The 24,731-nt window shown below is 56.9% G+C and overlaps 1 protein-coding gene across 3 annotated transcripts; it reads right to left on the bottom strand.

Annotated features, from left to right (window-relative positions):
• Positions 1-1,208: 1,208 nt before the first annotated feature.
• TMEM121 (transmembrane protein 121) lies at positions 1,209-24,363 on the bottom strand. 3 transcript variants are annotated; one of them, XM_080602093.1, is made up of 2 exons: positions 24,218-24,363; positions 1,209-3,653 (listed from the first exon to the last, which is right to left on the bottom strand). In XM_080602093.1, exon 2 carries the CDS (start codon positions 3,180-3,182, stop codon positions 2,244-2,246), a length of 939 nt encoding a protein of 312 aa, XP_080458219.1. In that variant the 5' UTR covers positions 3,183-3,653; positions 24,218-24,363; the 3' UTR covers positions 1,209-2,243. The 3 variants fall into 3 exon arrangements, with proteins under 3 accessions (XP_080458219.1, XP_080458220.1, XP_080458221.1); XM_080602094.1 differs by lacking the exon at positions 24,218-24,363 and adding an exon at positions 18,044-19,797; XM_080602095.1 differs by lacking the exon at positions 24,218-24,363 and adding an exon at positions 4,059-4,198.
• Between the last annotated feature and the right edge of the window lie 368 nt (positions 24,364-24,731).

The raw sequence follows: 24,731 nt of genomic DNA, 5'->3' as shown, positions 1-24,731 counted from the left end.
ACAGCAGAGAGCTGAGAATTGCCTGTCCCCAGCCTATTTAGGTGTAATTTAGCTCTCACCGCCCAGCAGCCAGGCTGGAGGCAGCCCTCTCCGCAGCCAGCCGGGCTCTCCGCTCACTGCGGTGCCTGCGGAGCCGTGTTCTGGGGCCATTTGGGAACCTTCCCTCATTTCCCTGCCCGTGCCACCAGGGTTAGCCAGGGCACTGCCACCCAGGCCCGCGTCCCGTGGGGACTCCCAGGCCTGCTCGGAGGTTATGGCGAGGGAAGACGAAGCACTTGGCACGCAGACACCTCCCCGGGGCCCGGCACCTGCAGGGCACTGCGAGCACCTGCAGGCCCCCCTGCGCTCGGCGCCGGGGAGGAGCTGTACCATAAAGGCTCGTAAATTAATTACCTGAAAGAGTAACAGAACGTTATTAGATACTTGGGAGTTAATTGCACGGGTGCTAATCATGTGTATTTTGATGGCACCAGTAGAGATGCAATATGCAATTCCATAGGTATTGCAGAATAATTTAGTGATTTAATTAATTCCTGCTAATACCTTTTAAATCACCTGCTCTCTCCATCCTGAGGGAGAAACTTTTCCAGCCAGCTAGATCTCCTGCAAACTCACGGTTGTTGGCAAGGACGCTGCTTTATTTCTCAGCAGATTTATTCCCAGCAGAGGAGCCCCCGCAATGTCACCCCTGGGTGACAGGGTGTCCGGGGGGAGCCTGACAGCCCTGCGATGCGCCGCTCCTAAATTTGGAAGGCTGGAGCAGGGCTGCGTGAAACATTTTGGACAGATCATGACGGCTTGAAAAGATGGAGACTAAAATGAGTCGTGGATCTAGGTCAAATCCAGTAAGCAGAGCCAGGAGAAAATGCAGAAGGAAAATGTAAACAGCAGCAGGCATTTTATTCCGGTCTTCTCCAAATGAAATGCTTGGTTTAGAAAAAGCAAAAATATCCTGTTTCGGTGCATTGGAGATTTAGTGTGACTGCTTGTCTCCCTTTTCCCAAGCCAAGGGAGCTGAGAGCTGCCCTTGGGGCAGTGTTTTGGCTGGACAAATGTTTCAGCTTTTGCAAGCTTTTTGCTGCTCCGTGAGCAACTGGCACAGCACCTGGGGACAGGAGGGGACAAGGGGTTTGGGCTGTACGTGAGCTGCCTCCTGTGCTGCCCCCTCCCTCCCCACGCTGGCAGAAAAGAGACCACGCGAAGCCATTGTTCTCACTGGGCTTTTATTGTCCCGCTGGCCCTCGCTTCCCACCCCTCTGCCCAGGGACCAAGCCCCTTGCCACGGCTCAGGTGGCAGAGGAGGGGGGATGTCCCCAGATATCCAGGCTAGGGACATCCCCTGGTCTCCGCCACCCGAGCAGTAGCGAAGGGCAGCACCGCTTTCCCGGGCATTTTTTGCATTTTTTTTTTATTATTTGAAATATTTTCTTTTAAAAATATAGTAGCTGTGGAAAGCAGCCCTCTTTACAAACGCTTGATGCCGGAGTGAAAGGCATCGTCGCCATCCTCCTCGGTGCCCGCGGGCGCTGGCACGAGACGGGGGCTGCGGGGCGGGCGCATGGCAACACCAGGGGGAGGGACGGAGAGACCCTCCTGAAAATAGAAATATTGTGCTGAGTCGTCTGAAGTGAAGGAAATCCATAAAACACCAGTATTAGGTCGGCTCCGGCTCGGCACGTATTGCTCCCGGCAGCGCCGGGACGGGGCTGTCCTCGCTGCCACCCGCTGCGGGGACAGCGGCGCCGGGGAGATTATAAATAAGAAACTGTAAACACGACCATTCGAGATAAGAGATACGTATAATCACGGGATTTACTGGTTCAAACGCCCGCCCTCCCCCCAGCCCCTGCACCCAGGGCCCTGTCCCCACGCCGTAAAAAGGTCTCCGGTAATAAAATCTTCGGTCCAGGCTTGGAGTCGGGGTGAGGTGCTGGAGGAGTAGAAAGGGACGTCGCACCCTCAGCGGTCCTTGCTCGGAGGGGAAAATTTGGCAGGAGGGAGAGGATTGGCTGGTTCAGGTCCTTTGCAAGTTCATTTGGTTTTTGTGGAGGACTCCTAGGGTTATACCTGAGATGAAGACGTCTAGGGGACCCTCCATAGCTCAATTACAACGCGGTTGGTGTTCCGTGCCCAGAAGAGCCCTCACTGCTGGGATTTGTCCCTCGCGTTCGCCCCGTGCAGCAGGAGAGCAGCAGCGTCCCTCCCCGGGGGCTGTCTGAACCGACGCTGGGCAGCGGCACCCGTCATGTGTCCAGGATCTCGCTGGCCGGGGACGGCTCGTGGGGGATGCCCTGCGTGCTGTGCACCGTCTGGTTGTGGGACAGGGAGTTCTGCTGCAGCTCCAGGGCGATGGCGTTCTGCGGGAACTCCTTCACCTGCCGCTTGTACTCCAGGAAGGTGCACGCCTTCGTGGCAATGGCGATGATGTTCTTGCCGATAAAGATGGTGGAGACCCTGCTGTCCTGGAACAGGACCATGTTGATGGCCCGGATGAAAATGGTGACGATGTTAATGGTGACCAGGCTGAGGACGGGGTAGAGCATCATTTTCTGGGGGGCGATGTGCTCCCCTTGCATGCTGATCTCGCTGAGGGACACGCAGGGCAGGATCAGGAGGAGGATGTAGCAGTAGAAGAACATAAGCCCCTCCGCCCAGATGGGCAGGCCAGTCCTGTGCGGCTCCCACAGGTTGGCCTGGATGTCCAAGATGTCCAGCAGGTCGAGGGCCACCCAGAAGAGGCGCCCCCTCAAGTCCTCCTTCTTCCGAAAGGTCCGTATGTACTCCATGCTGTCCAAGGCCACCAGCACCAGGTAGAGCCCCGGCACGCAGATGGAGAGGAGCAGGGTCAGGGCCTTCCTGGCCACCGTCTCCAGGTTCTTCTTGTCCGCCTTGTAGTTCTGAAAGATGAAATACAGCTTGATCTCCAGCACGAAGATGTACAGGAACCACAGGATCATGGCGTAGCCCCGCTTGGCCGTCTTCACCTCGGCCCCGACCCACACGGCCACGTAGCGCAGCACGATGAGGAAGCAGATGTCCCCCACCAGCACGATGATGCAGACGCCGATCTTGCGGGGCCCCTGGTTCTGCTCCACCAGGTAGGCGTCCATGAAGGCCATGCTGGTCATGATGACGATGGTGGTCAGGCAGACGTGGCGCTTGTCTGGCGGCGGCAGCACCATGGTGAGACAAGCGAGCCTCCGCGCTGGCACTAGGGGAGCGGTCCTGCTGGTGGGGCACAGGGGGACATCAGCGGCCAGCCCGGGCACCGTGGGCTCTGTCCCCACCCCGAGGAGCCCCTGCAGCCCTGTCCCCAGTGAGCTGTGCCCCGAGTCCGTCGCCAGCAGCCAGGGCTCACGCAGGGTCCCTCCTCCGCGTCCCCATCGCCGTCGCGCTCTCCAGCCCTGTGCAGTGAGGAACCTCCCGGCTCCCAGCCCCGGATCCTCCTGCAGATCCCTGGAAACGTGGCAGGCAATCGGGCAGCAGGGAGGAGCTGGGGGAGAGAAGGGGAGGCAGTCCTGGAAGGGGGTGTCCCTGTGTCCTCACGGGGAACCACCTCCACACCGATCCCGGTGGGGCTGTGCAGTGCCCGTGACGAACACCGTGCGCTCCTGCTGCGCCTGGCCGCGTGTGCCTCCCTCCATCCCGTCACTCTGGAAAAGATGGAGGAGAAGGGGTGTTAGGGTCAAGCACAACAGCCCCCCAGCTTCTCCAGTCCTGCAGTGTGACCTGGGCACTGCTCACATTGCTCCTGCCAGGCGCTGTCCCCCCACGGGCACCCAACACCGTGCCCTGTGCGTGCCGTAACGCAGAGCGGATTTTTGTGGAAGATGAAGGCCGAAGGAAAGAAATCGAACCTAAAGAATTGCAGCCACCGTCCGTCCCCTCACCTCGCTCCTTCCCAGGCTTCCAGCAAAAAATATACAGCCTCTGCTCTGACTGCTTTTAAACCTGTGCCAAGTTTTATGGGGGATTTACAGCCTGGGATGGATAACTCCAGATAAATTAGGTCTTTCAAGAGGGAACAAACGGGGCATTTCGTTTTCTTCCTCCCTTACCACGTGCTCTTCCCAAGGACCTCACTGTGCCGAGCAGACTTTCCAGCAGACCCAAGCTCAAACGCTGGGTTCCCTCCTCTCCCTTCAGCCCCTGCACAACTCACAGCAGCCCGGGATGGGTTTAAACTCACGTTCATTTGTCACGGTGACCTTTCGGAGAGGAGAAAGGGGATTGTGGGCTGAGCAGAGTCACAGGGCTCAGGCTCTGCTTTTCCTCGGGTTAATGCCTGTATTACCGGGGCTGAGCACCTCTCCCTCCTTTTGCAAACAGTTTCCAGGTGTTTGCTGCAGTGTGAGCCCTTCTTGTTTTCCAGCTGGCATTTTCCCCACCGCTCACAGCCCTGTCTATATGGAAACAGGGAGGTCTCTGAAATTCCCCTAGGAGGACTACAAAAACAAGCAGGTAGTTTTAAAGCAGTCCTTACCGGGGAGGTCCCGAGTCATAATTTTTAAATGACATTCAGAAAACACTTGAGAAATTTGCTGGATAAACAAGAAAATGAGCTTGTCGGATAGCCACGGGAGCACACACGAGGCAAATATTTGTTTAGACAAGGACACACAGCGTTTGCCTTCCTGCACGACTTTCCCATGGGTGAGTGTGTGCCCGGAGGCAGGGGACATGCAGCAGCATCCTCAACCCTCAGCGCAACCCTCACCAGCGCAGCCCTCAGCACCCAGCACCGTGTCCTTCTGCACCCCCCGTGCTCGCTGCTGGCCGCTGGGCACCCTGCACAGCCTGGATTTGTCCCCGCACACACAGAGCCCATCGCAGGGCGTGGGGAGCAAGTGGCCGCTGGCAAGCCCTGAGGGCTGCTGTGGGCAGTGGAGCCGCTGTCAAAAGGCATCCTCGTTAATGCCAGCAGGCACTTCCCCGAGCCCGGCCCTACCTGGCAAATTAGTTTAATTACTTATGTGATTTGAATTCTGTCTATAAATAAAAGAGGGAGCGAGCGAGGCAGAAGTACACACAACGCTCTTCCCAGGTAGTTAGGATGCCGCATTGCTTAAAGCTTCATTTGCACTTTAATTGCTTTGATTTATTCCAGCTCTCCTGGATGTAAATCTGGAGCTCCCCTTCAGCTAGTCCTTCAGCAGCGCTGCTGCACCGAGTCCTGCCCAGCACACCCCCCCTGCCTGCCCAAAGGTCACAACCAAGGCGCCCTGTGCGGTCCAGCATGTCCCCAAGGACACCCCAGTGGGTCCCCAACCCTCCTGCTGCCACCTTCCCTCCCCAGACCTCAGGCTGGGGGGGGCCAGGTTTGCCCCCCAGGCAGTCTCTGGGCACTGGCCAAGGGGCTGCTCATGCCCTGGGCTCCCTTCTGCAGCCAGCAGCTGGTCTCTGCCTCCTCCCAGGCATCTCAAGCGCATCCTGTGCAGGAAATGAGATTGAGGAAGATTTTTTTTTTCCGGGCCCTGCCCACTAATTGTGTCTGAAGGAGGAAACAGCCCACTTGCTAATGATTACATATAATTTACCGTGTAGGCAGAGCGAAACAGGCAAAGAGCTGCAAACTGTTCCCAGACCCTGCCCAGAACAGGCAGTGCAGCGGGGCTGGCAGACAAAGCCAGCTCCTGCCTGCAGCCGCGAGAGCATCCGTGCAGCAAACCCCCTTGGAGGGTTCCTTTCTCCCTCATTTCCCAAAAAAGAAGCTGAAGCCGAAAGCATCAGAACCGCTGCCTGTTGAGGGAGAAATAAAACAGCTTTGTTTCTGTGCTGGTGCCCACGGCATCCCCTTGCTGCCCCAGCTCAATGGCCACGCGCGCTCAGCTCAGCGCCCCAGGGACGCTCTGGCCGGGGCTCTCCAGGTGCCTGGAGCTGTGGGGAACGTCTCCCTGCTCACAAACACGCTCAGCCGGGTGATGTTTGACAGATGTGTCAAAAATAAAGCCCTTTTCAGACATTTCAGGTGCTTAAACATAGTGTTTAGAGAAGGTAAATGATTCATTTTGACTTGTACAAGAAATGTAAAAATTATAATACTATCCTTCAACGCTATCAAAACAATTTACCGCTTTCCCAGTAAAACATGCTGTTTCTTTAGAGGAATCACTTGGCATTTCCAAGTCGGGTGATTTTACTCCAGTCAAGACCAAACCCCATGAGTAAAAGCATCCAAATCCCCCCGGGCTGGAACGCCCAGTGCCCACAGGTCCTGCTGCCAGCCCCTGCTGGGGAGGGCGCCTTGTTTTCAGCTGACGGGGCTGTGCCATGCTCGTGCCTGGGGTGCAGCACATTGCACGGTGACCTGGTGCAGGGGGAACCCTCTTTCCCCAGCAGGCAAGGTGCATGGCACACCTGGAAGCTGCGTTTGCAAAGGCGACCAAACTAAAATACACAACCGTAACACCAGCTTGGAGCTCTGCTGGCATTTTCCTGGCTACAGAGACGTGACCAAGCTGCTCTGTGCGTCCCACCTGCGAGCAAAGCCCGGTGGCTCGATGTGCTCTGAGTTACAAACAGGCACAAAGGCGAGCGCGAGCCCAAGGCAGAGCAGAGCACAAAGCTTGGCTCCGAGTTCAGGGGCTCGGGGCTGCACTTTTACGCACGATTCGCTGCCAGGTCCTCAGATAACCTCACGTTGTTGATGTTAGGGGGAAGGAAAAAAAGGAAGCAGCACACAGCACTCATACAGCCACTTTTCCCCACCGCCTGGGCAGCGACAGACGGGAGAGAAGCAGCAGTGCCCCCGGCACCCCCTCGGCATGGGTTCGGGAGGTGGGAGACGGGCAGCGCACGGAGCATCCCAAGGGCAGCCTGCTGCTGCTGCCACCTCCGGGCTGGCCTTCGATGAAGAGCGATGGTCCTGCTTGTAATTAACACGAGGCAGCTGCCGGCTGCTTCGGTGGAAGGGCAGGAGCTGAGCTGGTGACGGTGATGGAAGGAGAGCGCGTCTGCTGGCTCCAGCCTGGCTCCTGCCCAGCCCAGCGGAGCGACACCGATCCAGCAGCGCCTGCTGGCTCCCACACGTCTGCATCCCGTGGGAGGCTTGCCTGGGACAGAGCCCCTCCTGAGACACCAGGGCTCACCCTGCGGTGACACCCAGCCTGCTGCTAATCTTCTGGGCTGAGACTATAAGCACCTTGAGCAGGAAAATTCCTCCTCCTCAACGTGAAAAGCCCCGGGGTGGTCCTCACCCTGAGAGGTGAAGGGAAGCCTGAATGATCTACGGACCCCCCTAGTAAAGGCTCCACTGAGAACGCCGTGTCTTTTTGTTACGTGCAAGCACAGAAAAGCTCACCTCACAACTCAGGGGACAGCAAGCGAGGGAGAAACGGTGGGTGACTTGCAAAACGAAGGGAACTTGGCCTTGCCATGCACTCAGTGAATTTCTTTTGGCAAGGCTGGCCCGCTGTTAATTATCAATGGCAATAGCTCACCACCAAGAAGTCTTAGCAGAAAGAGCTCCCCGTGGCACATCCTCCAGCAGAAAAACGTGAACGTGTCTGGTCTTAAATTAGGGTTGAGCCACGGCAGGGGGCTGGGGGTGCCACCGCAGACCAGACACTCCGCAGGGTGACGTGCCGGGGCCACGGTGCTGACCGGGCTCGGGAGGACAGAAAGGCACACACGGCTGGTCCTCCACACAGACACCGAGCTCGGGGTGGCTCTCCACACCCTACACACGTCCCAGCCTCTGGGGCGGGGGCAGTGCTGCCACCCACTGCTCCGACATCCCCTCGGAGACAAACGGCTCACCCACCTCGGCTCGGCGCAAGAGTAACGCCAGCCCAGAGGTCGCCAGGGAGACATTTCTCTTCCTCTGTTTTCCAGTTTTCCTTCTACCAGCCATCTAATAAATCTAATAAAATCTGTCTTGCTGGTGTCTAATTCAATTGCAGCACCCAGAGACCAGACTTCTTCTATCACTCACAGACCTAACCAGCTACATCCCTGGCATATGAGCCCAGCCACGGGGCTGCTGCAGGCTGCTCCAGAAGAGAGCAATTACCTGGGATCAGGACTCGCTCTCCCGATCAATTGTATGCTATAGGTTTTCCTTGGGTCACGTCTAATTGAATTATTTAGATGCTTGAACACCGTGGTCAGAAGCAGCTGACGACTGAAGGGCCTGAAGTCTGGGCACTGGGTGAGGTGCCTTGTGTTGCATCCTGAGGTCTCCACAGCACCTCCCGCACCTCTGATTCCTTCAGGAGAAGACTTCCAAGGTTGCATGGAAAGCCATCGCCCAGCCTTGTTCTCCGAATTCGCTCCGGCACCTGGAAGCAGAGGAGCGGGTGGCTCTGCTCCACAGAGCATCCTGTTCTGCTCTGGGCCCCGGTGCCTGCACGTTTCAGCCATGCTTGGAAGCTGAAAATGCCATCACCAGACCCCTTTCCCTCTTGGGGAGGCAGTGCCTGCTCCTGCGAACGTGAGCGCAGACGCCCGACAGACTGACGTGCGCTCGCCGGAGCTCCCAGCGGGACGTCTGGCGAAGGCTTCTGGTCTCATCATCTTCAAAACGAGCATCGCCCGCGCTGCATCACGCGCTGCTCGTCAGCTACAGCACGGCTAACGGCGGGCAGGATTTGTGCTCCCAGGCCTCCCCATCCCCACAGGGTCAGCACCCACACGTGGGGGGCTGTTCTGCCCCTTTGGTCCCGGGTCTGCTTGGATTACACTGTTGGTTTGCGTGAGCTGTAGGTTTTTCAGGCTTTCTTTGCTGATGAATTTCTTCCTCCACCCCCCACCAAAAAAAAAAAAAAAAAAAAGCCTTTTGCCAAATAAAGTGAAAAATCGATCTTTGCGGAGGGAAAACCCTGCTGAGGATCAGCACGCGGGAAGGATCCCCACCCGGTAGCGAGCAGCAGCCTCTCCCCCAGGAGGATGTGGCAGTTTGCTGCGCTGGAGCTCATTGCCAAGGAGATAAAATATTTATGGCCACTCTCCCTTGCTTTCCGTTTCGAGCCGCGGTGACTTATTTGTTACAAATTTACATGCATGTTCAAAGGCGTCCTCACATTCCTTCCAAGAACAAAAGGTTTGTTTCTCCACGTAGTGTTCTGCCAGCCAGGAGCAGCCACCCCATCTCCTCGGTGCCCGCGTCTGTCCCCGTCTTCAGTGCTCATTTTCCTCTTGGTAATGATTATCATTATGCTAAGAAAAATGGGTCATTTAGAGCGGCTTCTCCCCAAATGAAAGGCTGTGGGACACAGGATATCATTAAAATTCTAAACCTGGCTGCCAGCCTCAAAAGCTGGCTCCGGGCATCTCTGCGGCTGCAGAACCCCTTCGCGCCCGTCTGCTCCTGGATGCCCAGCACCCTGCTTCCCCGGGGCCGCGTTCCCAGCTCCTGGGAGCACCAGGAGGGGCTCAACGGGAAATGTTTTGCTTGGAAAGGCGATGCAACTCCCGCGCGAGCCTGAAATCGTTGTGTACAGAGCTGTAAGGCAAAGCTAATCCATTTTGCAGCTTAGCCGGCTCCCGAAAGATGCTATTTAGGGATGGGGAACTACGAGCTGCTCTTCCCCCCGCTGCGATACAGGAGGGGCAGGGGATATTCAGAGGATGAGCAATGGAGACTGAGCCCAAATGGCTAATTTGGGACCTGTTTTTAAAAAGGGAAACCTGCCCCGAATTGTCAACTTTTGAAGTTGATTCTTTTCAACGTTTTTTAAATCCCACTGAGCACGGGAAGCGCTCCCGCTGCTGACCACAACCCACTGAAGGCACTGCTGCCGGGTCTCACGTACTGACCCCCAACGTATCAGCGTGAGTCGCTGCCAGCCCTGCCCTGGGGTGCCAGGGGCACCCAAAAACCATGGTTGGCTTCAGAGCCCTGAGGCTGCTGGGGAGAACGGGGCCAGAGACACACAGGTGGGATGCAGAGCATCCCCGGGCAGGGCAGGGCGAGCATCGCTCCTCCGTGCGTCTGAACGACAAGTTAGTTTTGGTCCAGTGGTTAGGCTGAAAATCCAATACAAATTATTTCTCTTTGACCGCCATATAATTATTTGCACTTGGGTTCTTCAGCGAAATAAAAATACTGTGAAGAATGGCTAGGAGTCAATCTGAAATGCTTTGTTCAGCCTGGAAAAGCTGTCCTTTCTCTCCACGGCCATTTTACCCTCCTCCTCCTCCCCTCACCTCTGCGGCTAAACTTTAAATTGACTTCAAAACAGCGAAATGGTTGGGCTTCTCAGGAGGAATAACGAAGATGAGCACCACCTGGGGCACCCCGCTGCTCCTTCCACCAGGCTCCCGCCTCCTTCTCACAGCAGGTCAGCAGTGTCACCACCAGCGCTGGGACCTCCTTCCCCGTCTGCCCCATTTACACACAGCTCAGCATTGGCAGTGAGGAGCAGATAAGGAGGAAGGAAAGAATGAAGCTCCTGCAAGAGCCACACCTGCCCCGCTTCAGGCGGCCGACAGACGCTCGCCAGCTCCTCCGAAGTCATCGCTTATCCCTGATCTCGCTAGAGAGCATCAGCTGCGGGCGAGATTACAGCCGGACTGCTAGCGGTGATAGTAGGTGCTAAGATCCCATTACAGGCATCATTTCCTCTGTCAACACGTGGGGAGTTTCTATCACAGCTCCTGGCCGGGGAGCGCGAGCTGCCAGCAGCAGCCAGGCCCCTCCGTGTCGAGCGGCACGTCTCCGCGGGCAGCCAGCCCCGGGCAGCACGGGCAGCACTGCTCGCCTTCCCTCTCACGAGCTCGTTACCCGAGGGCTTTAATGGGGAGCGTGCCATCTCCCCCATGCTGAAGCTGGGGCATCGATATTTTCGGCAGGAATCACCAGGGCAAGTCTCCGTTTTTGGGTACAAACGCAATGCATCAGGAAAGGTCCTGCCAATAAATGCTGGCCGGGCACAGAACCTGCAGAGGTTTTGGCACACGCAGTCCCCATGGAGAGCACCCGACTGTCACCCTCGCCCTCCTTTTCCACATCACCCACCCCAGCAGAGGAGGGGAAGCAGCCACAAGGCCCCCGTCCTCCTCTCTTTACCTGCATTTTTCACATCACCGCACAATTTTGTTTTTATTTTTGGGAACGTGGAAAAGATTTATGAAGGCAAAACTGAGCACGGCCTCTCCACCATCCCTCACCTCCTGCACTGGAAGCGGCAGAAGACAGAAAATGCTCGGGCCGTGCTGGGATGCCAGCCCTGAACACCAGCCTCACACTCCACCCCCAGTTTCACCAGGAATCGGAGCGCTGCCTGAGAGCATCCAGCAGCCAACTGCCTCTTGCTGGCAGCTGTTACCTTTGGCTCTGCATCCTCCTGCATACTCACGGAAGGAAAATGGGATGGGTAATTTAATCTTAGCCTGCTAGAAGCAAAGCAACATGCAAGCCTGCTCATCCTCTTCTCTAAGTTTAGCCCAATAGTATATTAAAAACCTGCCGCTGGGCGCTTGCCAGCCCCTACTTAGCTAACCCAGCAGACTGCAAAACATCAGAAAATTCTCCGCCACCAGCCAGGACAACTCCGGCCCTTTTTTCCCCTCCTCCCCTACACTGTAAGGCCATGAACGGTGATGGATAAACCAGTCCTATTTCACTGATAAATAGTTTATAAAAGGTTCATAAGCGGTTTCTAGATGCTCTAATGAATAGTTAATCAATTCTTGTGGGGCCCACCGGGTCAGCAGATGGCTTATCAATGGCCATCAATTACGGCGCCTGCTGATGAGCTTATAAGCATCACTAGGAGTCCATCGATGCCAGCAGTGGGCTTACAGCATCTCCAAAGAATTACTAAATAATGCATGAACGACACAAGTTCCCTTGCTTAAGATCTGCAGAAGGCCACCCGAAATGGCATTCTTGGAGAGCCGAGGGAAGCACAACAAGGGAACAGCTGCTGCTGGGTCTGAAGCCAGGCTGCCAGCAGCAGAGGTGCTAGCCCAGCGTGGCAGGAAGCAGGCTGCTGGAGAAAGAGGATTTCCTACATCCCAGGCAATCCAGCTGACTCCAGAAAAATTGGAACGAGTGTCCAACCATGGGCTGCAGCGAGGCAGGCTGCCCCAAAAACCCAGCTGAGCCCAGCTCTGCGGGCACAAGCCGCTGCCAAACGTGGCTGGTTCCTCCCCAGCACCCTCGGCCGTGGGCTGTGCTGGGCGAGCTGCTGCTCCCCGAGGCTCTGCCATCCCCACGGGACCACAGAACATACCCAGGAGTTGTGCTGCAGCAGCCTGAGGCAGACCATATGTGGCGCCTGGCCTCCCCAACAGAAGTGCTTTATTATCATTAAACGCAGAATAATTCGGGATGATAAAAGCAATTAAGTGTAAAAAAAGGTAATGATCCGTTGCCTATTGCATCCAAAAGGTATGAAAATCCCTCGTAAAATTACCACCCCAGCACAGAATCGGACCTAAATATCTTTATAATGTAAGGCGGCGAACTTTGCTTACAGGCAGAACACTTACAAGGCGCTCAATGAGCCACCGGGGGCTTTCTTACCATTCCCAGATCTCCGCGAGCGCAGAGGCAATTACAGGAGATCCTAACTTTTTAAATTGAAGACAAAAGACGAGGGAACTCGGATAAAACACGCTCCCAGGTCCATCGCAGAACGTACATGCCGAGGAAACTTCATGCAGACGGGGTCTGATTTGGGGGCTCTGCAGGAGCTAACCCTTCCTGCGCCCTCACTGGTGGTGCCAACCCCTGCGGCCATGGGGCTGGCTGAGGCTGGAAGTAGGAGGGTGTTCATTTGTGGCAGGCAGCTGATTTATAATTCGAGAACGTCTCAGTGGGTCGAGGTGTGCGGCCCGCAGTGCTGCCAGGAAGCACCATCCCCTGACCAAGCAGCAGTCGAGCGATCTCCGCGCCGTGCCACCTGGCCAGGGCAGACCTCACCCAGACGCATCCCTCATTCCGGGATCTGCACATGGAAACGTGCTTCTTCAAGGCATTTCGCAGCACGTTACCACCTCACACACACCGCTGGAGCCAGCCCCAAGCGTTTGGGTCTCCCGAGATGGATTATTCACGTGTGGCTTCATGATCACAGCAGTATTTTAAGAAGCGATCCAAGCCCGTGCCTTTTGCTTCGCTTGCTGGCTCCAGAACCTGTAAGATTTGCTTGGCTCTCGTTTAGAGCCTTGTTCTGCAGCCACGAGTGCCAGACGCTTCCCGCTGGCTTCCAGCACAAGCCAGAGCCGCGCCGCAGCCAGCCGGGAGCCTGCTGCCCTTCGGCTGCGAACACAACCGGGGGCACCAGCTCTGTACCCAGCCCCTGCAAAATGCATCTGCAAAGCACGGCAGAGACAAGGCTCGGGTTCCAAGCTAAACCAGGACTAAATAAGCCTGCCACCGCTGCAAGCCTCATCCAGGACTGCGTGGCCACAAGCAGCGCCTCCATCGCATGCAGCTGGAAGTCCTGCCCCGGTGGCACCTGGAGCTGTGCAGAGCAGGGAGGCTCTGCAGGTTTCACTGACATGAGGCAAGGAATAGGGAAAAAAAGCATGCAGGGGAAGGAAACCCCGCTTAAAGGTGAACTGAAAGTTAATATAGCTGCATAAATTGGCTCAGACACTCAGCAACAGGGAAGAGGCAGCAAAGCAAAATGCTGAAAAGCAATTTATTTTTTTTTTTTCTGAAAAGCAAGGCGCTCTGCTACTTTTCCCAGAGCACTTTAAAACCTGAGCACAACCTAAATCTCTCAGAGCATTCCCTAGAAATCTCTGGCCTTCCCCGAACTCTGCCGGTGGGCATCAGAGGGCGTGCAAGCAGTTTAATCCCCTGTCACAGCGCGTTTGGAGGCTGCGGGTCTGCCGGAGCAGCTCAGCACCGCTGTGCTCGCTCCCCCCAGCACCCCTGGGGCATGCTGCCCTGTGTCCCATCACAGCCCCCTGCTCGTGCTGGCCCCAGCTCTGCTGGAAACCAGCATTAAAGCCACGCTTCAGCGCCTCTTGACTGCTGCCCAAAGAAACAGCCTCAATTATAATGGCGTTATTAATATTAATATGTTAATATCGCAGGGCTGGGAGCCTGCGCTGGCACGACTGTACCTGTGCAGGGGAGAAAAGGATCGCTGGAGAGCAGAGTGATTGCTGACTGAGAGGGTAACTGGGACGCTTACGTTCAAAAAAAAATCATAAAAAGAGCTTGTATACAAACACATTTATATCTATATGCAAAGCTATATGTCGTTATGCTAAGTACGGGGAGATAAAGTGGATCGGCTACAGTCCCGACATCCTAAAATTAGTTTTTATGTAAAATAAGCACTTGCTTCACATAGGGCAGTTGGTATTAAGATTTATTTTCATCCTGACGTGTATTACTGCCTGGTACGATTGGCTAAAGCCTAGGGCACATGCACGCGGCTGCCATTCATAACATATACATGGATTCATGACCCAGCCAGCAGGCTGAATCGCCAGGCAATCTTTTTTCTGCTGCAGAAAGCTTAATAAGCATATAAGTCTCGGAGCAAAAAGGGAGCCTACGTATTTGCTGCGCAAGAAGAGCTCTTGAATGGAGTTGTAGGAGCCAGAAGCAGCCCTGCACCAGCTGCTAGCGCTCCTCAGCCACGTGGGCTAAGTGCTGAGAGCAGGACCCACCGAGTCTGGGGGACCAGCAGCAGGCAGTAAATGTTAGTGGAGCAGTTGTGTAAGCTCCGGCACAGCCTGTGACTTCCCTTTTACTCCAAAAAAAATAAATAAAATTCCCAGTGTGTATTTATTGCAAGTCTTTAACCGGATGCCTTTGGCATAGGCACTTTGCTTTTATTAAGAAAGCACAGCCTTGCAAACGTCGTGGGGATACGGTGCTTGTATCGTGAAAAGGAGAGGTCCATCACCAAGGGGAGCCAGGGAGCAAAGGGGTCCAGCTCCCCACGGGAGATGGAAGAGCCGGGTGGTAGAAAGCTGTTCTCACAGGAAAAGGGACCCTTAAAGGACTGGCCTGAAAGTACCGGGTCTTCAGGCTGGGATGGGGCACCCTGAGGGGAAAAACACCTGACACAAGCAAGGGGATGGAGACCGAAGAGAAAGGGCTGGGTACGTGGAGGAATAGGGATCCAGCTGGGAAATCGGGTAGTTTTAGTTGAAAAGACAGGGGCTGGGGGCAGCGCTGCACAGCGCAGCCGGGCGTTAACGTGGGCGCGGGAGCGGAGCTGCGTGAGGCGAAGGGCAGCGCTGTCACGAGAACAAACGAGGAGGAGCTGGAAGAGATTCAGGCTGGAAACCAGAAGGACGAGGCTTCGGGCCAGCCCCGAGCAGAGAGGGCACTGGTGTCACCCGCAGCGTCCCCACCAGCTGGCATCACCCAGGCACAGGGCCCCCTAAATCCCACTGCCCCATCCCCATGGGCATCCCGCCAGCCCCACGTCCCCCCTCACACGTGCTTCCTTAAAAACATCCGTGGCATTTCTCCACAGCCGCCAGCACCGACCTTCGTAGCTGCCATGGTGATGAGCGCCACGGAGAAGCCTATAAATAACACCCTGCGCCACACGCTGGCCCCTTACGGGCCCCCCTCTTTTTGATTTACCTATACGTTTCCCAGGACAAGCCCACGAAGCCCGACAGCTGGCAGGCACCTTGCATTAAACACGACAGAACGATGCAAAAAGACCACCAGAAGGCACCAGGGGGATTTAGCACGGGTACACACCGTTACAAAAGCACAGGTGAAATATTACACAAAAGCATCGGCCTAACCCCACGTAACAGCCAACTGGGCAGCTTTCACCCGGCCCCTCCGGTATTTCAGCAGTAATTCCTCACCTCAGCCACCCAGCAACCTGCCCCAGGTCGGGGGGCACTGGGAAGAAGCCCCCTTGGAGCACGGGGACGACGCAGCCTCCCTCCTCCCTCACTAACAAATGCAGCCCCCTTCTTACGGCTCTTTCTGGCCAAAGCCCGGATTTCAGGCCCAAATACCCCTGTTCTGATTTTTGATCTCGAACGATCTAACGGTACCGAGGAAGGCAGGTGCCTCGTAAAGTCACATCCACTCACTTGCAAACCCAATTTTCCAGCAGCTTTTCGAACTGAGGAGGTTTGGTCAGCTCCAGTTTGGTGCTGAGCTGACACGGGGCAGCTGGAAGGCTGATGTGGAGCAACGAGTCCCCAAAACAGGGCCCGTGCTACCTGAGCTCAGTGACCTCAGGTTTGTAAAACCAGAATCCAGATGAAGGGTGCCACTTCTCCCCTTTCTTTCAACATCTCCTCGTTTGATGGATGGAGGCTGCTGCATTTTCCTCCGCTATTTTTTCCCCGTATTGTTTTATTTCGCCTTTGCCAAAGAAATCAACTGCCGCACAGTTTTCAAACTACAAATTGACTTGCGTGTGAGGACGAGCTCAAAGCAACACTCCTCTCCCCCCGTGCATCCGAGGCACGGTCTGCACAGGGCTGCAAGGCTTTCTGCCCGGCCTGCTCACACGGGGCATTCACTCACATCACCGCCTCGCACAGCACGTCCACGGGGACGGGACCACCAGGGCCTCGGCCACAAGGCAGGATGGGTGCCAGAAACCAGCACGCTCAGCACCAGGGGAGGGGAAAACCTTGCTGGTGATTACATGCGATGACTTATGTGGCAAAGTTGAGAAAAGCTAAGAAACCAAAGGAGAACCCAAAGAAAACACAAGATGGATTTGTCATTAATGAACAAGGGCTTCATCGCCTTCCCTCTGGGACTGAACAAGGCAGCGATTGTATCGCTGTGACGGCAAAGCGGGGCCGGGGAGGAAGGGGCTCCTTGCTGGGGAGCTCAAAATCTTTAATAACGAAGTTCCTATCCGTCTCCATTTAAGCTCATGATGCAAATAAAGGGCAACGACAGGAGGGGGGTTCGGAAAAGCTCACCTAAATCACCTGCCTCTGCTGCTGCTGGAGAAACCAGCCCGCAGGGAGGCAAAAAGCCGTCCCAGGGCAGGGCAGGGCAGGCTGAGGGTCTGTAACTGGTACAGACACCAGGAGCCGGCGGTTTGCTCGCTGCCTTGCTCTGCCTGCTGCGCGGCGAGGGAGAGGGGATGCTTGCACACTGCATGGCTCACAAATAGAGTTGGGGGAAAGGTTCAGGGGAAGCAGCCACGTATAAATGAAAAATTAAAAAAAAAAAAAAAGGCTATATAAAGCCATATTAAGGATAGTCAGCTTCTGAACTGGAGGGACTAACAAGACCCCAGAGCTGCGCCTGTCTAAGCAGGTAATGTTACAAACAGTTTAATAGGGCTGGCCTGAAGAAGAACCAGGGGAACTGAGAGCTTCTCCCCTCCATAGGTACAGGATCTGGATCTGCTTCCAGATGCTTTGGCTGTGGGGAGGGAAAGGTGAGATGGGCTCATGGAGATGTCCGTGTGCATCCCCAGCAGCAGCGCTGAGCCCAGAGGTGGCTCTCTGCGGACGCCCCGCAGAGCTGGGCTCTCACGCAGGTTTATATCTGCAGAGCCGTCACAGTCCGGGCCTCTGCCTTGCAGCCAGATTTTTATGTTCCATGCTGATTTCCCAAGGGGCTTCATTTGGGCTCATCATCCCCACGGGGATCAATAGGACTGCAGCTGCCATCCCAGCATCTGCAGCCAGCTTTGCCGAGCAGCAATGTGGTCTGCTGGATAAAGCAGGGGCTAGCAGCCAGGAGCACGGAAAAGCCAACCCAGCTCCTGCCAGGAGCCTCCACCAAGGACTTGGTGGATTGTCCACCATACCCCGGCACAGGGGACAAGCCTCATTAGGAGCAAGGAGAGCCCTGCAGACGACGATGCCGTGCTGGCCCCTCTGCTCTGGGGGAACTAAAACCACAGGGGAACGCGCTCACACCCCACAGCATCACCCTCAGCCTGACCCATGAGCACATTTCCTCGTTACGTGCTGCTTCAGCTCCAGTAAAGCTCCAGGGGAAGAATTAAGGCCGCGTTTTGTCAGGTGGCTTTGTACGTGGTGATGGATTCCCCATCCAGTTATTAACCTCTTGCAAAAGCTCCGCGTTATCTTGTACGGCAGTAATATTAGGTTAAGCAGCTGTTGATAACTTATCTCCCATTATCAGCGAGTTCCTTCAAGGCCAATATTTACTCACATCCAAGAGGCGTCGCTGTATTCCCAACGGCGTTCTTCGTGGAGGCAGACGAGAGCAGCTTTTAATAGATCCTGGGTACTTACGAGGCCCATTTCTCCTCCATGTGGGGAGAAGCCCTGCCAGCACAGAGGAGCGGGGGAAGCTCCAGCACAGACATCCTCAGGGATCTGTGGTTTGGCCCTGCCGGCCCCAAAACACACAGAGGGAAGGCAGGCGGGTGAGGGCGTGCTTCCTTCGATAGGTGCTGCACCACAGAGGCAGGCGAGCTCTTGCCTGGCCCCAACCAGCCGATAGCAATCAGGTCATTATCCCTTAAAAGAGCCAGGAATAATTTATTAGTGCATTTTGGGGAATTAGTGCATTTTGAGGAAAAACAGACATGCCCTTAAAATCAAGTAGGGGCAGTTAGCCGCCTTCAGATGCTCCTTTGCTCCTTTCATTTCCCCGGTTTGTCTCTCAATCACCAGCTGCACACCTTGTAATTTTTCTGCAGCGTGTACCTGAGTGGACGAGCACTGGTTTTATCTCACCAGGCAGTTATCCTCCTGGATTTCAGTAACAAACCGATCACAGGGTCACCGGGGCGCTCGCCGTGTGCCATCGAACCACTTAAGCCGCGCCGTGCTCACTTCACCACGGAGGCTGGCGGTTTGCACGCAGGTTTTTGACACTCCTTTCCTTGTTCCTTTGTGCTTCCGTGCCTGGTCTGCTTGGTTTTTATGACGAGAGGCAAACTGAGATGTTTGCAGCTCCAGGAAGGGATGTCTGGGAGCCCTCCGTCCCAGCCCCAGCTGGTCCCATGCTGATGGAGGCAGAATTTTGGAAGGGTAATTCACACATCCCAAGGGGCGTCCACGGCACGATGAAAGCCCTGCTTCAAGGTCCAGAGGTCTGCGGTCCTGCCTGAGGGGCCTCAAACCCTGGTGTTGTCTCTATGCAGGAGCTACGCACAGGGAGGAGAGGATGAACCCCAAATCCCTGGGATTTGAGAGGTCGGTGCTCAGAAAAACAGCTTCTGGTTTGGAAGTGGCTCCGAGGACTGCAAGAAGGGAGACACTGAGCTGTGCAATGGGGCCGGGGAAGGCAGCCAGCAGCTAACGTGGGGCGTTGAGAGCAGGGGGCACTACCCGGCCACAGCTCCAGCTCCCAGCTCTGAGCCTTTCCCTCCCTTGCTCACCCCGCAGCGACAGCCCAGGGCTCAGGGACGGCCCCTGCCACACCGCTCAGATCCCACGGGACAGGCGCCTGAGCTGAGAGAGGACGAGCTGCCTTCGTGCTCCCGCTGGGGCCGCTGGCAGGAGCACATCAGCAGGTTGCTTCATGGCATCTCACCAGGGAGTCCGTCCTCTCCTTTATTACCTGCGCTGGTGTTCTGAGAGCGCCGCAAAGCCTTAGGCACAGACCAGGACCTCACCGTGCTGGATGTGGTGGGAGCAGGGATCAGAGAGAGGAATTTGCAACCAGAAAAGTCTGCCAGCCTCTCCCCCACTATTCATTGAGCATGAAATCTCTCAGCTCAGGTGTGGGATGGGGACTGGGGGTGCTGGGTTTGGCTCCAGGTGTTCCCCCAGCACAGAGGGCAGGGACAGCGTGGGAGTGCAGGCACGGGTTCCCAGCCAGCTGCACGGTCAGGGCTCTGCTCGCTGCCTCTCCTCTCCTCCACCCCACGATGACAAACGACACGTCGGCGATCGCTGGGCTGTTTTATTGTGCCGCTGCAGCTGGTGGAGCCAGCCGGATCGGGCCCGAGAGCAGTGAGCGAGCAGCGGCCCCAGGAGTAGCCAAGGGCTGGGGAGAGACCGTGGTTAATGCTCGGTCCGTGCTGCGAGTGGCAGGGACATTGTAAGTGCGTCCCCTGACACAGTACCCGGCTGCGGCGAGTTTACAGCCCTCGGTATGGTTACATTCATCACAAGGAATCTCCCAGCTCCTTAGAAATACAGCAACAAGCTCTCCGGGGCTGGTTTCAGCAGTTTTATTCCTAGGTAATAGCCCTCTCCCTCATTTATAGCTATGTCTAGACACAAAGAGAGGAAGGTGCTATAAATACTTGATGTAAAATCCCTGCCTACTCCTAATTCCTGCATTCCACATCCCCAGCGTGCTCTGAGCACAAGGGCACCAGGCACTGCCCCTCGCTAGCAGAGAGCAGCGAAGCCAGCCCCGCACGGCCGCAGCTTTCCGTGGCCCCAGGGACAGCTCAGGGGGTCCCCAGGGGCAGGACGTTTTCTGCTCGAGACCTGCTGTCTGCCACAAAAAAAGAAATGCCCAGGTGGGAAGGACAGAGGCGAAGCGTGCTGCAGGCATTCTCAGCGAGACGCAGCCCAAGCGGCTCTGCTCCCGGTGGCATTTGTCAGCGCTGCCCTTCCAGGCACCCTCTGGCTACACGGGACACTGAAGAGGAAGAAATCAAACTGACCCACAAACAAGAGGAAGGAGAAGAGCTATCTAATCCTCTCAATCCTTTTTTTTTTTTTTTTGGATGCTAATTCATTATTGATCAAACCCATCAAAAATTAACATCATGGGATAAAATGCTAAAACATCCGAGGCCCCCGCAGCTATCACAACAGCATTTACTGAGGCTTGCACGTTGTGTTGGACGTGCCCATAGCCCCAGTATCACCAGCCAGCTCCTGGAAACCTCTCGGTGTGCTTTAAGGCTCCCCAGGGCACCTGAAAAAAAGACCCAGGGCGGGGAGAGGAGGGCGAGCGCCAAGGAGGACGCGTGCCGGAGCGTGGGCAGACCCAACATCAGCGAGACTGGGCACAGCAGGAGCAGTGAGTGGTGGCCCAGGGGACGCGGTGGGGATGATGCCAGGCTGCCCAGGTGCCAAAAGAAGCATCCAGGAGGGTCAGATGCTCCACCGCGCTCACTTGGGAAGGGGTCTGCATGTACGTGGCACGCTGCGTGAAAGGTACTTCCCCCAGCACTTCAGTGGCTTGTTTCCTATTATAGGTCTGCTTTTGACACTCCCCCACCCTCTTATCTAACTTTCTCTACAAAGCTCTTCTCACTTTTTCATCTTTCTTCTGTGGTCCCTAGCCAGGAAAAAAAAAGAAAAAAAAAACATATTTATTTCCTTTTTGGAAAGCCTGAGATTAATCAGACACAGCAGTCTGGGGATAGGAGGCTTTAACAAAGGTGGTTCTTTTACAAAGAAGCCTGCATACTTTTCTGTAAACTCCTCACTTAAAAAATAGCTTTGTGCTTAAGGAAAGCAAAAAAAAGCCTTTGTTTTTCTGCTTTTAACGAGCCTAGAGGATGTTTTAATTAAGTTGGATAGGAATTTTCGGAGTTACTTGATGTGAAAATGTGAGCCTGTAAGAGCCGCCTTTGATGCTCGAGTTGTGTTTTAAACACTTGATGAGTCCTGCAGAGCTGGTAATCCTTTTAGCATAGCTAATAGCTGCTGCTGGAGTGCTCACGAAATCCTGCTTCGCTCCTGGCTCTGCCGAGCCGGATGGAGGCTTCCCTGCAAATCTGGAGCGCTTTGCACATCCCGGCCCCAGGGGTGTCAGGAGGGGCCAGAGGGGCTCCAGCACGTCGGACCGGGGTGATGCCAGGCCATCCTGCACCCAACGGCACCCCAAACGTGTGCTGGGGTGGGCACAGAGCCCCTGCTGCCCCCACCCATGCCCCCAGTACCATCCCCTGCCTGCCCAGCCTTGCTGCCCTGGGCTAAGGGCTCCCCTTCCCCGGGGATTTGGGTTCACCTCTCTCCAGGTCCAGGGAGATGCCCCAGATCTTGCGAGGCATTCCCCTGCTCCATGGCTCCGGGTTTGCTGGAGGGACAGGTAGGGAAGAACTGACTTTGGGGAAATGCAAATGTCTTCCACAGAGGATGCTGCAGGGAGAGATGAAAGCCAACTCGATTTGCATTAGTTCCGTAACTCTGGATGTTTTCCCTTTCCCGTGTAGACTGGAACACACACACACACACGCACACATTTTTGCCACATAGCTCCTCGGTTGCCAGCTGCTCCTCCCAGAAGTTTTGAAGAAATCCCCGTTTACACACCAAGCTACTTGTCAAAGCAACCTCGGGAAGGCAGAGCGAGTGCCCCAGCCAGCTCCAATTCGGCACGGCCGCGCTGCTGCTCAGCCCCGTGCCCCTACAGACCCGGCACAGGACCTGCCCCGTCCAGCCACCCTCGGGGTTAGCAGCGAGCAGGGGATGCTGAGCTCCACCGCAGTGGCTCTGCTCTCAGGCGGCACGTAGCAAGGCAGCGGCAGCAATCTGTCACTTCGTTAAAGCAGAACGGGGACAGGAAAGCCTTCCCTCCCGAGGTCTGCGCGCTGAGTAACTCAGCAAGCCGTGCTGCCCCCCAGGTGGGCGTGAGGTTGTCCCCAGCACTCCTGGGGACACCCCACCGCCTGCTCCAGCTGCAGGGAGCCGGGGCCAGGCTCCCCTGGGTTCCCTTTGCAGAGCTCCTCGGGCGCCTCTCGGGCGAACCCCAGCTGTGCCACACGCAGGGCAGGTTAAGGACGGTTGTGCTCTGAAGGCACAGAGGTAAACAGGATGGTGCTTGAAATCCTAGTACTGCCAGTGTCTTAACCAGAGGCGATTTTCTGCAAAACTGGCTGAAACAGGCAGCCCAACATCTGTTTTCATTCTGACGGCAAAAGCTTTGCACTGGGAAGGAGAGAAAAACCCGTTTTATATTCAGCCTGGTCTACCGTTAGTTGCTGCAAAACCTGTAGAGAGCCCTAAAACTGCAGGATCCGAGCTTTTTTATCCGACATCACGGATACTTGGGAGAAGGGGATTTCTGGGGGGGAGGATTTTGTATGCAGAGATGAGACCCCTGCATCCACCTCCGTTCCTGCAGACGAGCACAGGCACCCTCTGCACCTGCCTCCCGTGCAGGGTGGCTGCGGGGTAGAGGGATGGATGAGCATCCCTCCCCTCTCAGCCCGGCACAGCGTCAGTCCTGGCAGACCGAGGAGCTGTGCAGGACCCTGGGACCAAGAGCCTCGGGCAGACAGGGTGGGTCTGGGCACTACGGTGGGCTCAGGACCACCTGACAGTTCCCAGGATCATCGGAGGGTCCCCCCTTAGCCAGATACAGCACTGAATGGTGCTACCCAGATTTTGCGTGGCCATAAGACAGCATCTCCATGGCCCTGGGGACACTACAGCAAACTCAGGAATTCCAGCTCATCCTGAATACATCCCTTCCCCTTCCCACCATAATCTAGAAGGCGTTCTGGCTCCTCTCTGCCCTTACGCCACTGCACACAGCTAAAGAGGCACCCAGATTCCTGGCGAACCCCCCCAAGGGCCACCCCCTTTGTGCCAGCCGCCCTGCGATGAGCGTGCCAGCGGCGTGCCCGGCACCAGGACTCCGTCCCCCAAATTCCTCCAGGTGGGGACCACCCGACCCCGCTGCCCAGGGGACACGCAGGGCTGAGCACAACTTCCGCAGGGGCTCCGGCAGCGCTGCGGATCCACACCCCACGCCCACGCCAAGCCACGGCTCAGCTGCACAGCCCGGCTGCCCCACGGATGGGGCCGGTCTGCCACCGCGCCGGGAGAAGGGGCAGGGGCTGCAGGCAGGGATCTGCCCACCGCAGGAGAGCTCCCGGGGGAATTCACCCAGGAAAAGCAGCAACAGGACCCCGAGCACCGCCTGCATCCGCGCCGGGGGAAGGTTTGGGAGAGGGGAAGGTGGCACTCACACCGCACCCAGCACCCCAGGGGGGCACGGGGCAGTGACCCCCAGGCTGTGCTGCTTCTCCCACACCGCTTTCTGTGGCTGTGAAAGGGAAGGGCTCCCAGCGCGGAGAGCACCCTCTCGAGCATCCTTCCCCGTGAGCACAGCCCCCACCCCGGTCCCCACCGTGAGGAGGGCTGGGGGAAGTTGAGGTTCCCTGGAGAGGACAGAGATGGGGCACAGCCCCCACATCCTCCAGCCGAGGCCTAACCGCAGAGCACCCTCCCCAGCGGGACGGAGCGCCCAGCGCCCCGAGCAGCAGCAGGATGCTCTGGGCACACCCTGGGGGACCCCCAGCTCCCACGGCGCGCACCCCAGACCCAAGTTAGCTCCGAAAGCAACAGAGGCTTCTCCTCTTCCTCCCACCTGCCGCCGGTCTCTAAAGCAAGCGGGGATGCCCGGAGCCGAGCCGTGCCGAGCCGTGCCGGAGCCGGAGCCACCCGCTCGGTGCCTTACCTGCGGGGCCCGCTCCGGATGCCGCGGTCGGCGCCGTGGAAATCCGGGTGCCGGCTGCGGCGCAGGGGGGGCGGGCGGCTGCCCCCAGCCCTCCCGGGGGCCGCGGAGCCCCCCCGGCCGCCCGCCGCTCAGCCCCGCCGGCCCCGCACCGCGCCGCGCTCCGCCGGCCGCGGGAGGCGCGCTGGGGGCGGGCGGCGGGGAGGGGCGCTGGGGAAGGAGGGGGGGGGGCTGCCCCCACCGCCCCCCCCTCGCCGGGAGGAGACGGCCCCCCCCCGGCCGTGGGACCCGCCCCCGAGCCCGCTGCCCCAGCCCCGGCCCCTCCTGGCTCGAGCATCCCCAGCCCCGGGGGTGGGAAGCGCGGTCTGCGGGATCCCGGCCCCGGCGTTGGGGCTGGTCCTAGACCTCGGGGCTTTCGTCCCCATCCCCGGGATCGCCATCCCCAGGAGGTGGGGAGCAGCCCGAGGCTGGGGATCCCCGTCCCTGTTCCCGGCAGCTGCGAGCGGCCCCACAAGCG

This window comes from Anser brachyrhynchus, assembly GCF_964034855.1.
Source record: "Anser brachyrhynchus genome assembly, chromosome: 8".
Lineage (NCBI taxonomy): Eukaryota > Metazoa > Chordata > Aves > Anseriformes > Anatidae > Anser > Anser brachyrhynchus.
This window is presented reverse-complemented; position numbering and strand designations above follow the sequence as displayed.